Source organism: Jaculus jaculus, chromosome 3 (assembly GCF_020740685.1).
Source record: "Jaculus jaculus isolate mJacJac1 chromosome 3, mJacJac1.mat.Y.cur, whole genome shotgun sequence".
Lineage (NCBI taxonomy): Eukaryota > Metazoa > Chordata > Mammalia > Rodentia > Dipodidae > Jaculus > Jaculus jaculus.
The window spans coordinates 187,974,285-187,987,577 of NC_059104.1; the positions used below are offsets into that span (position 1 = coordinate 187,974,285).

The following is a 13,293-nucleotide window of genomic DNA, read 5'->3' on the forward strand; positions in this document are numbered from 1 at the left end:
ATTCAGGCCGACCCTGCCACAGCACCCTCCCTAACACCAAGACCTGTCATTCAGAACTACAAGATGAAACAAAACCTTCTGCCCTTAAGCTGATCTTTGTCACATATTTGGTCTCAACAGTGAGCAGATAGTCAATGAGGAGACTGCAGACATATAAGTGTGTCAGTAATTTAAATAATAACTTCAGGGCCAAATTAACAAGTTATAACTTGATAAAATAAGTTACAACTCAGAAAATGGGTTTTAACACTATTTCATATATGATTATCTGCTATGAAAAACAGTGTCATTCACTCAAAGTAAGACATGAAATCAACATAAACATTTCATGGACAGGCAGATGTCTACATGCTACCTTGTCTCCTGCATTTAAGAGTCACAATAAGTGATCATTAAGACAAACATTATTTTTATTTTTTAAGGTTTGAGATATTTAGGGATATTCTATAATCAGCCAACTAGGGATAGAGGAAAACCCAACTGGACATTGTCTCAAGTACCCAGTCTGTGCCTCCCAAGTAAGGTGCCAAACCCTGGGAAACATCAAATTCCCCGATCAGGCATGAGAAAGGTTTCTAGCCAATCTGCTGAGGAATGCCACTTTCAAGGGCAACTACCCCTCAGCATAAGGATCTGAGGGTCATGGGGAGATGGAGACAGGTCGCATACTCGCCAAATGTGCTCTGTTGCGAGCACTGAACGATCACAACCACTCTGCTATCGGTAGTTGGTAATGTAGCGGTGGCAGAAATCACATGCCATCCCTGGTACTACTCCAGAACTGGGAAATGACCCACCCAACCTCATCATACCCACCTCTCTGCCTGCCAATCATCTCTGACCATCTCATCAAAGAGCAGCCAGCACAGTCTTTCGACTAGCAGATAAAACTTGCTTTACATAAGATATGCACTGTGTCGTCCTTTCAGTGCTTTTTGTTTTAGGAAGGGAGGAAGGAGGATGAGTAAGAAAAACTGAATAGTTTGCCTCCACAGAAGTTCTTGGGATTTCTAAGTCTTGTCACAATAATAATTGTTCAGGTACCTCTTCTTGTAAGACTCCACTCAGAAAACATGAAATAAATTAGAATCAAGAGAAACAGAGTAATATTCTAGAGGGAAAGCACAGCACAAGATAAGAGAACTTAGGGCTCCAAATGGGTGCCTTCATGTCATTCAAGTGTAGGGTTTTGTGGAAAAGAGGCTGTGTACCATCCAGGTGCCTGACCGGTTCTGACTGCCTGATGGTTGAGCAGGACCAAACCTGCGGGAAAGCAGGTCTGTATCCCAGGCTTCTCGGCCATGGCCCCAGGGAGGGGGAATGATGCTGGACGGTCCTCCCTCCATTGGATGTAATGCTTTGCTTCATATGGGGAACTTTTTATTTATTTATTTTTTCAACACAGAGTCTTACTCTAGCCAAAGCTGACATGGAACTCACTCCATAGCCCAAGGCTGGCTTCAAAAACTCACAGTAATCCTCCTACCTCAATCTTCCACATGCTGAGAGTAAAGGTTCATGCCATAACACCCACCTTTGTGGGTTTTTATTAACAGCTATTATTAACCCCTGTTCTAGAAAAAAAAAGGACAAAAAATGGTTAAGTGTGAGGTTATCTGAGCTAAACTTTTAAGCTACTAGTCTGCCTTAATGCAGAAAGCAAGTTCATCCAGAAAGGACTTTGCATCCTGAGTATTTAACAATGTAAAGTATTTGAGACAGACAGAATTTAAAAAAAAAAACAAAACATGAGTTTAAGTAGATATGGCTTTTAAGATTTTGAATAAATTCTTCTAATTTAGCTAATAATCCCTGAATGAAAATTCAAAATAAGAAGTGATATTTGGGCTAAAATATGGCTTACCGGTTAAGGCACTTGCCTGAGAAGCCTAAGGACCCCAGTCAGAGTCCCCAGGTCTCATGTAAGCCAGATGCACAAGGAGATGCAGGCACAAGATCACACATGCACACAGGCGGCTCAAGCATCTGGAGTTCTATTATAGTGGCTGGGGCTCTGGCGCACAAATTCCCTCTCTCCATCTCTCTCTCTCTCTCATAAAAAATATCTAGAGTATGAAAGAGCATTGTGCACTCCCATATGCACATGTCTCCAAAGAAAAGAATCACCCCCCTGCAATAAGCCCCAATGGAGAGAGAAGCAGACATGAAGAGAAAAGGAAAACCTGGATGTCATGAACGGGCCTGAGATTGGGTTGTGAGTCTCGTTCTGTTCTCCTCCCCGCCTCGCCCCCCCCCCCCGGACTCCCTCACACCTCACTGCCCCTGCCCTCATCCCCTGTCACACTCTCTCCCCACCCCGGACACCCTCACACCTCACTGCCCCTGCCCTCATCCCCTGTCACACTCTCTAACCCCCCCCCCGGACTCCCTCACACCTCACTGCCCCTGCCCTCATCCCCTGTCACACTCTCTAACCTCCCCCCCCGGACTCCCTCACACCTCACTGCCCTGCCCTCATCCCCTGTCACACTCTCTAACCTCCCCCCCGGACTCCCTCACACCTCACTGCCCTGCCCTCATCCCTGTCACACTCTCTAACCCCCCCCCCGGACTCCCTCACACCTCACTGCCCCTGCCCTCATCCCTGTCACACTCTCTAACCTCCCCCCCCCGGACTCCCTCACACCTCACTGCCCTGCCCTCATCCCCTGTCACACTCTCTAACCCCCCCCCCGGACTCCCTCACACCTCACTGCCCCTGCCCTCATCCCCTGTCACACTCTCCCCCTCCCCCGGACTCACTCACACCTCACTGCCCCTGCCCTCATCCCCTGTCACACTCTCCCCCCCCCCGGACTCCCTCACACCTCACTGCCCTGCCCTCATCCCCTGTCACACTCTCCCCCCCCCCGGACTCCCTCACACCTCACTGCCCCTGCCCTCATCCCCTGTCACACTCTCTAACCCCCCCCCCGGACTCCCTCACACCTCACTGCCCCTGCCCTCATCCCCTGTCACACTCTCCCCCCCCCCCCGGACTCACTCACACCTCACTGCCCTGCCCTCATCCCCTGTCACACTCTCCCCCCCCCCGGACTCCCTCACACCTCACTGCCCCTGCCCTCATCCCCTGTCACACTCTCTAACCCCCCCCCGGGACTCCCTCACACCTCACTGCCCTGCCCTCATCCCCTGTCACACTCTCCCCCACCCCCGGACTCCCTCACACCTCACTGCCCTGCCCTCATCCCCTGTCACACTCTCCCCCCCCCGGACTCCCTCACACCTCACTGCCCCTGCCCTCATCCCCTGTCACACTCTCCCCCCCCCGGGACTCCCTCACACCTCACTGCCCCTGCCCTCATCCCCTGTCACACTCTCCCCCCCCCGGGACTCCCTCATACCTCACTGCCCCTGCCCTCATCCCCTGTCACACTCTCCCCCCCCCCGGACTCCCTCACACCTCACTGCCCCTGCCCTCATCCCCTGTCACACTCTCCCCCCCCCCCCGGACTCCCTCACACCTCACTGCCCCTGCCCTCATCCCCTGTCACACTCTCCCCCCCCCCGGACTCCCTCACACCTCACTGCCCCTGCCCTCATCCCCTGTCACACTCTCCCCCCCCCCCCGGACTCCCTCACACCTCACTGCCCCTGCCCTCATCCCCTGTCACACTCTCCCCCCCCCCGGACTCCCTCACACCTCACTGCCCCTGCCCTCATCCCCTGTCACACTCTCTAACCCCCCCCCGGACTCCCTCACACCTCACTGCCCCTGCCCTCATCCCCTGTCACACTCTCTAACCCCCCCCCGGACTCCCTCACACCTCACTGCCCCTGCCCTCATCCCCTGTCACACTCTCTCCCCCCCCCGGACTACCTCACACCTCACTGCCCCTGCCCTCATCCCCTGTCACACTCTCTAACCCCCCCCCGGACTCCCTCACACCTCACTGCCCCTGCCCTCATCCCCTGTCACACTCTCCCCCCCCCGGACTCCCTCACACCTCACTGCCCCTGCCATCATCCCCTGTCACACTCTCTCCCCCTCCCCCGCCCGGACTCCCTCACACCTCACTGCCCTGCCCTCATCCCCTGTCACACTCTCCCCCCCCCCCGGACTCCCTCACACCTCACTGCCCTGCCCTCATCCCCTGTCACACTCTCCCCCCCCCCACTGGACTCCCTCACACCTCACTGCCCCTGCCCTCATCCCCTGTCACACTCTCCCCCCCCCACTGGACTCCCTCACACCTCACTGCCACTGCCCTCATCCCCTGTCACACTCTCTCCCCCCCCCCCGGACTCCCTCACACCTCACTGCCCCTGCCCTCATCCCCTGTCACACTCTCTCCCACCCCACTCCCGCCAGACTCCCTCATACCCCACTGCCCCTGCCCCACCCTTCCAAACTCTACTCCCCTCCTTACTCCTCCCTAGCATCTTCCTCCTCCCTACCCCCCTCTACCTGAATCAACTTTGGTAAAAGTCACAGAGCACTGGAGAGGCAGTGGCGCCTGTTATAATCTGGTCCCTTGAATTTCTGTGGCCTAATCTATGATTCTGCACTAAGGAAGCCATAAATCAGAGAGGATTTGCATAAAATGAGTCCCACTGGCACCTCAACATATAAGTAGTGATGGATTTTGCGTTAAATTATAAAATCTAACTAGCAACTATATTGGTTCCCAATGAATGCAGCCCTCTGGAAATTTCACGCAAGAGGTAAGTGTTTCTGAGACATTCGAGCTGTGTGTAGTCACATGGTGCCAGCTATGTCCTCAGACTGCTAAGGCGCCCCTCTCCTGGAAGGAGGAGGGGGACCCAGAAGACACAGGAAGCTAAGGAAGCAAAAGTCCTCCCCGGAAGCCCATGCAATTTATCAAGCTCGCACAGCTCAGGAATTTGTGAGATCCCCACAGCCCTGCTCCAAGCCAACAACTGCTGAAGGATAGGGCTGACCTAACCTGAGCAGACAACTGGAGGACGAAGCCTCCAGGATCGTCCGCACAGGGACAAGCTTTGCAGCGATTCGTCTGCCTTGGAGCCACCCCACAAGTTCTGTAAGTCGCTGCAGTCAAGTCATGGGTCCACCAAGCAAGGCTTGAGTGGAATAGTGTCTCTGGTCTGCCCTTGGTGCCCTCTCAGTATTTGTACAGTATTTGAGATGGGAACAGATTTAAAATAACAACTATGACTTTAAGTGTGTTTTAAGTGTGTTTGCTCATCATAATAAGTTCTAGTTCATCGACTTTTGGGTGATATTTCAAGAGAAAACCCATACTTGAGCTAGTATTTGAAGAAATAAGAATACACATGGTAATGATGGGGATTGCCAAAAGAAGAAAGTCAACAATTTCTTCCCAAGAATTACTTAACAGTCAAGTATTACTTATGTGAAGCTTTTTGTTTATTTATTTGGTTTTTCGAGTTAGGGTTTCACTCTAGCTCAGGCTAAACTGGAATTCACTAAGTAATCTCAGGGTGGCCTTGAACTCACAGTGGTCTTTCTACCTCTGCCTCCCAAGTGCTGGGATTAAAGGTGTGCACCACCATGCCCAGCTCACGTGAAGCTTTTTTTAAGAAAATGAAAACGGTTGCATGTGAATCTCTTCTATGAGTAAGGATTACCCAGGAGTCATTCCATAAGTGAGGGAACAGGCCACAGACAAGGCCAAAAAGAATGTTTCTCAAAACCACTCCCAAGAAGAATGCAATAATGAAGGTAATGACTGTTATTACAGGAAGTTTCATTAGCATTAAGACAGGGACTATTGTTTATTGAGTGTTTATCACATGCTGGGCATTTTGTTCGGTACTTAGGCATTACCCCATTTAATCTTCTCAGCAGTCTTCCAACGTAGATACTATTACTGCCTCACCGAGCGATTGAGGAGAAGCACTGAGAGGTAAACACAGTCTGCAGGCCTCTGAGCTCAGAGCCGAGTTTAAAATGCATGTTGGTAGCATGGCACCACTCCTTACCCCTCATACTCACTCCAGTGCCATGCGAAGCCCAGCTGCCTTCAAGCCACTTACCTCGGCACACACTGCAACACTGATTCTCCGGGAGGATGTGGTCCTTGTCAGAGCAGTTCAAAGGAGGACACGCATCTGTAATTTTTACCAGAACTCCACCCTGGAAGCCAAATTTGTGGAAATATTAGGAAAACAAAAGTTCATATGTTTAGGCAGTGACAGAAATTTACAATGCTCCTTCCTGACAGACTACAGTGACGGCCTACAGTAATTAATGGCCCTCTCCGGAATTCCACTAAGAAAGCCTGTGCCACAAAGTTCATTGAAAAGGTAAATTTCCTTTCTATACCAAAACAGTCTCCAACAGTATTTGCGGCCTCTTTTATGGTGGAAACGGATATAACAAAAATGCAGAGATAGATTTCTAACCATGGGCCCGTGAAGAGGCGGCCTGCTTTGCTGGTCTCTGTGGTATGGCGCCCACTGGCTCACTCTGCTACCAACAGCTCACTAACCTCACAGCTGGACAAGGAGGTATGGGGGCGACGTGAGCACTCCACCCCATCAGTGACAAGAAACAGAAACAAAACATCTTCCTAGTTCTTCATGAACTCACAGTCTGGGTGGGGTGATAAAAATTAATTCCTAATGGAGAAATGTTAAAACACTAAGTCCTAAACGCCTGTGCTCTTGAAGGCATTGTTACGTGCTTTGGGACCAGAGAGATGGCTCAGTGGGCAAAGCGCTTGCCACACAAGGGTGAGGACCCGAGTTCAGATCCCCATTACCCACACACATGCAAACGTCAGGCGAGGCAACCCACCTGTCCTCCCAGCTCCACAGGCAGAGACAGGTGAGTCCCCAAAGCAAACCCACAAGCTGGACTAGCCAAGTTGGTGAGCTCCATGAGACCCTGTCTCAGTAACTAACATGGACAGTGACTAAGGAGAGCACACCGATGGGCTCCGAGCCGAGGCAAGCTGGTCCCCGGGCTGTTCCTCAGCGTAACAGACACTAAAATATGTCACTCTCCATCACCGCAGGCCTACCCTTATGCAGTGCCCTGCACAGTGTGAATGGCAGACACTGCTCAGTCCCTTTTACCCATTCCATGTGCCCACCTCCAAGTTCTGAGTGCTTTGCCACTAATGGCTCACCTCTGACACCTTCAGATGATCACCCTTGAGCATAGGGACCGTTGTGCCTATGCACAGCACTGGAGTCCTGCAAGTTCAACAACCCCTGTGCCCAGAGCCCACAGCTCACAGCTAACTAACACGGGGTAGTCTTTCCTAGAGAAGTGACCATCTTGGGGTACAGTTTCTGTTCCCGAACCCAGAGGTACCAGGATGTCTGGCCTTTGACCTGAAAAGCTCCTCTTTGCTGCCTCTTTTCATCCCCATCCGACATTGCCAATAGCCAAACAAGTACATTCTGTGAGTATTCCATTAAATCTGCTTGTGCTGAAATCCTTAGTTCAGGGTAACTTCTTGGAGAACCCAAATAAACAAGATGAACATCGCTATCTCACTGACATTGCTATCAAAAAGCAAACTGCTAAAAGGAATCTCTGGGTGTTCAGATTCTGAAGTGATTTCATTTCCTTACTTGTACTTTCGCCTCTAAATCCCACAACATGAGTATACACTTGTCTTTGTCAAACAATACTAAAAGTGCCACAACAATGTTTTAATAATCAAAGGGGCTGGCTTTGACTACTGATTACATGAGCTAGTAATTTTAATCAGCCTTTAACACAGCGAATACGTAAGTACCAAATTCAAAGATGGGTAAATATACACAAATCTTTTTGCTTGAATTTCAAAATAATGGGAACTTTAGTTACTATCATAAAAGGGCCACGGAATCCATAACTTCATTCCATGAAAAGCCTTCTTCAACTTTGTTTTGAAAGCTGTCTTCAGTTGAATGTAATATGTGTTTAACAGTTTTAAACCGCCTTGATTACGGATATCCCATGACCTCAGCACTGAGCACTGTGTTAGAGGAAAACACAATTCTTCCTTTCTTCCCTCACCTAGAGCAGCTGTCTGCTTGTGCACTCCATGGTCTACGCTAACCACTGGGTTTCAGCTGGATTTCTACTCCACATGTAAAACAAGTTAATATTCAAAATTGCTACTATACTATAGGAACACTAACAAAAGTAATAGTTGGACAAATTTAAACATGATTGCTAGGAGAGTTTATTCATCTTGGTTAAAAAACTGTTAACCTCTAAAAACCCTTGGATGAAATATCTGAGGCAGATGTGGTTCTTGGACGAGAAAGGTAGTACAGTCAGTAAGCACCTGCCCTGCTGGCATGAGGACCCGAGCTCAATTCTCAGAACCCACGTGAAAACACCAGGCACACACTGCAATTCCAGCACTGAGAAGATGGAGGCAGGCGCATCCTGGGAGCTTACTGGCCACCCTGGTCTAATGTGAGACCCTGTCTCCAAAACATGCCAGGCAGCATTCCTGAGGATCAACTCCCTAGGCTGTCTTCTGGCTTCCTTACACACACACACACACAGGCACACACACATACACACACAAACAAACACACTGCTTTTTGTTTAATCCTGACAATAAAAATGGCTGAATCTTCCGGTATTATTGCACCAGCTGGAGTCACAGGTAATGATTAAGCGTGCTTCCTCTACCCCTCAGAACAGTACTGGTAGAGGGCCATTATGGATCCCTAGGAGAGAAATTAGCCTATTCCAGACAACAGACTGTCGAGTACTGGGATAGGCTGCCTGAGACAGACCAGAGACGGAATCCCTCTGATCCCACGGCCCCGTCCTTCCTGCTGACCACATCCACTGCACGTGCCCCACTGCTATTAGGTGACATTATTTTTCTTTCTTTCTTTCTTTCTTTCCTTCCTTCCTTCCTTCCTTCCTTCCTTCCTTCCTTCCTTCCTTTCTCCTTCCTTCCTTCCTCCTTCCTTCTTCCTTCCTTCTTTCCTTCCTTCCTTCCTTCTTTGTTTGGTTTTCCAAGGTAGGGCCTCGCTCTAGCTCAGACTGTCCTGGAATTCACTACGTAGTCTCTGAGTGGCTTTGAACGCACGGCAGTTCTCCCCACCTCTGTCTTCTGAGTGCTGAGGCGTGTGCCACCATGCCCGGCTTAGGTGACACTCTTGATTGATCGAAACAGTGGACCTAGGTGACCAATTTGGTATTCTCAGGTGGACTAGTAATTTATCATTCAACCCCCTTAAACCTACCCCTCTAAAATTTAGGAGAATTATCCCAAATTGGTCTAAGTTTCAGGAGAGACATAGAAAAGCTAAGAAATTACATCACCAAGGGTCTCACCCCAGATAGCCTGTTCACCACCTATGTTCCTCTGCTCGTCCATGCGCCAACACCCACATCTGTACAGCAGCTGCCGCATCAGGTTATTATGACACAGGGATGTGATGAGTTTTAAGTGCCTGGGACAAGTCTAGGAAATCAGCAGTCAAGAAATGTAAGTATCATTGCCAGTGACAGATAATGACAAAAGGACAATAAACAAATGACTTTTCAAGAGGTTGAAGTTATTCTTGTGCACACAGACACACACTCCACTTATGTAGTGAGTATCCTGCCCCACCTTATTTCTGACTTACGAAATTACAACAAACACAGAAAACGTGAACCAAAGGATATTGACTCCTGATGCCAATATCAGTGATTGGCACTGGTCAGATAAGCTGCCATTTAAATGCATGTCTTCTACATGTCTGACAGCAGATTGAGTCATCGTGGTGACCCTCGCTGGGTTGCCCCTGCTTCTGCTCAGAATGCATGAGGAATGGCAGGCCTGCAGCCTGGGCCAAGATCACAGCAGAGTGGCAGAATTGCCTTTCGTCACCCCAGCTTTCAGCAAGGTAGAAAGAAATGCAAGGGTTTAGAATCTAAGTCAATTCCACTCTCCTAGAAGTGAAACTGTTCACAGACTCTGTCGGCTTCCTTAGGTTCAAGGACATGCGTTTTTACCAACGACTCACTTTGTGCCAAGTACCACGTTGCTCTCTACAGCCTCATCTCACTGGACACAGTCAGCTCCCCTGTGAGGGAGTGTGCCAGGCCTTGGTTGGAGATCACTGACCTCAGGCCGGGGAGCTCCTTAGTCAATCAAGAGATGATAAAATTGTCACTGTCACGTTGCCCCTGCTCTCACCGCTGCCTAACAAGCCCTACAGCCAGAACCTGTTGACAGAAAGACCACTCACACCCACGCCCACCCAACTGACTAGAACAACTGAACCTCTGCTGTGCCCATTGCCAGCGAAGCAGACGGAAAGGGAAGAGGAGGTTCAAGGGTTTTAGGTCCTGAGCAGGTTCCAACCACTGAGAGACAGGCTACAGGAGCAGACTCCGCCTACCCAGTGAAGGGGGAGATTTAAGCTGTTCCTCTGTTACTGCCTCCTTGCAAGCTCTGTACGCCTCTGCACGCTGATTTGCTTCAGTCTTTAAAATACAGTTCAGCCTCCTCTCCAGGGATGTGATGAAAAGAAAGTGGAATAATGCAGGTCAAAGCACTTGCAAAGATGGTGTGTTCTGAGACACTGGTGCTGCAGCCTCTGCTGAGATGCCTCACAAAACCAGCTCATTGGGAAGGGCCGGGGCTGCTCCATAACACAGTTTCATATTGCCTTTCCTACCTGTCCATCCTCATTTCCTTCTGTCTGTCCCTCATCACTACAAAAAATTGACTAATTGATTAAATATCAACATAAAAGCCTCGAGTAATGTATTCCCACACCCTAGATTAAACAGGTAAAAAGTGCTTTTATTGCGCCTAATTTTCTCAGCTCCTGCTGGAAGGAAAGAAACATTTTAGGTAGGTGCCCAACACAAAAGACGAGGATCAAATTCCCTTACTGAAGGAGCCCTCATCTAAGTTCCGCTAGACTGCTCATTCTGTCTACAAAGTTGTCTCTCTCTACTGCTTTGCACAAGGTAGGGAGAGGTGATCGTGCAAGATGTGAGCATTCTCCCTGTATCTCCCTCCTCTAAACACGCCATCCAGCTGCCACTACAGCCCTGTGCGGGGAAATAGCACAGGGACACTGAGCTTCTAGGGGTTAAACCCAGGTCCACTTGAATGCTGATCTCCAGCCTTCCAGAATAGTGTTACACTGCACTCATTCTCATACCCTACAGACGGCAAAGGGAAGGCCGCCGGGTTCAAGCTAAAGAGAGGTGCATTCTCCAAGTCAAAGGAATTCCCTGGTTACTTGTAGTTTTTAGCCCTGGGTTACTAAGTTTCAACCCAGGTGTAGGTGTAAGGCTGTTTCCAAATGGAAAATGGCACCACAAAGTCGTTGTGCTGGCTAATCTCCAATGAATCATTCTTCCTGGTATTCTTGCTTCCTATTATCCTTATCCACAGTAGGTCGAGCTGACCTGTGAACCCAATAGAATGTCCAGGAGCTGCTGCTGCATAGCCCTGGAGATTGGACTGTGAGCAGTGCTACATCTCCTGCCTTATCCTTCTGGAGGGTTTGTTCTAGGGAAAGGTAGTCACGATGTGAGAAATCCTTGAGGCTTTCATGATGTAAGGAAGCTTAAATTAGTCATGTGTAGAGAGAAAGGGAGAATATGAATGGATTTTTTTATTTATTTGACAGAGAAAGAGGGAGAGGGAGAAAGAGAGAGAATGGGCCCACCAGGGCCTCCAGCCACTGCAAACTAACTCCAGACATGTGTGCCCCCTTGTGCATCTGGCTAACGTGGGTCCTGGGGGATTGAACCTGGGTCCTTTGGCTTTGCAGGAAAACTCCTTAACCACTAAGCCATCCCTCCAGCTCTTATTTATCTTATTACAGGTAAGGAAGAGGAGAAAAGACGACAAGGCAAATATGAATGAATCTGTTTCATTCTGCTCAGTTTAGGTGCTAACATGTAAGTAAAGACACCTTCTAGACATCCAATATCCAACTTATAAAGTCTTCATGGAATTCCAGCTGCAGCAGGCATGAGACCAATTGCATATGAGAAATGCCCAGAGGACTCCATTCAATGAATACAACCTTTAGTGATAATAAAAGAATACTGCTTTTAGCCAATAAGTGGTAGAGAGTTGTTTTCCAAACAGTTGGTTGGTTGCCAAAATACTATCCAGCTCAACATGTCTAAATTGGCTCCGTTTGTCCTCCACACCCTCCTCACCCCCAAAACATGCTCCTCTTCCCACTTCAACCAAGTTCAATACAGTTGCCTAATGAATAAGTAATTTATAATATTTTGATTTTTTATGATCCCACATCCCCTTCGATGAAGACCACAGAGTTCTCCTGGGAATTATTTCCCCACTGTGTGCTGTGTAATTGGATGGCAATCAAAGCTTTCTTCATCATATACACTCTTCCCACTTTTTAAATCTTGTGTAAGGGACTCCGGGATCATAGACATGATGGGAAGACACGCTTCCCTCAGGGATATGCCAGATATTTTACTATTTTACTGTGGCTCCTGCTTCCAGACTTCTAACAGTTCCTAGTCTTGGCTTACTCCCATAGTCTTCTTGCTTTTCACAGACTTCATGATTCCCCTAATATCCTTCCAAAAACATCATTATTTTTGTCTATGTCACCCAAGAAAGATTTCTAATCTTTGTAACCCAAAATAGAAATTGGCATTTGTGGGCTGGAGAGGTGGCTTAGCTGTTAAAGCACCTGACTGTGAAGCCTTAAGGACCCAGGTTTGATTCCCTAGCACCCATGTAAGCCAGATGCACATGGCGGTACACGTGCCTGGAGCTCATGTGCAGGGGCTAGAGGCTCTGTGTGCCCATTCTCTTTCTATATCTGCCTCTTCCTCTTCCCCCCTTCAAATAAATTAATTAAAATAAAGTAAGGAAAAGAAATTGACAATCACTTTGACCAGAAATTGACCTCAGGTGACTTCCTTCCCCACCTCCTTGTGTCCACTCAAAGCCAATCACACACCAAGACTTCGCAATTCTGCTCTCCAGGTAGTTCCCCAGCCCCGGGGCTATTTTCCTCTTTTCTTTGCTACTTTCAGGTGGGAGCCCATTTCTTCCCTACGCTCACTTACACCTATTTACTGCTCTTCAGCCACCTGTCTACGGAGATCAAAGTGACCCTTGACAATGCAAAGCTGTCAAGACACAGCATCCAGGTCAATCCAAAACACATGCTTTCCCATTTGACATGTAATTTACGGCCTAATCTCTCTTCACTCTCACACACATACCCAACAACTTTGCCAAGTCAAAGTTCCCTAAATAGTACCTGCTTTTCTTGTGGCTCAGGGCCCTTGTACATGCTGCCCCTTTCGCAGGGAATGCTCTGTCACCCTCGCCACCTAGTAGAGGAAACAAGTACTAGGAG

The 13,293-nt window shown here is 48.8% G+C and overlaps 1 protein-coding gene across 4 annotated transcripts in view; it reads right to left on the reverse strand.

The window, feature by feature from the left end:
* Nucleotides 1–13,293, reverse strand: part of Nell1 (neural EGFL like 1) — a 916,515-nt gene that overhangs the window by 626,842 nt on the left and 276,380 nt on the right. For all 4 annotated transcript variants that reach the window (XM_045145536.1, XM_045145534.1, XM_045145535.1 and 1 more), the window contains one exon: nt 6,001–6,100. In XM_045145536.1, the coding sequence (XP_045001471.1) occupies nt 6,001–6,100 (100 nt within the window). The remainder of the gene's footprint in view (nt 1–6,000; nt 6,101–13,293) is intronic.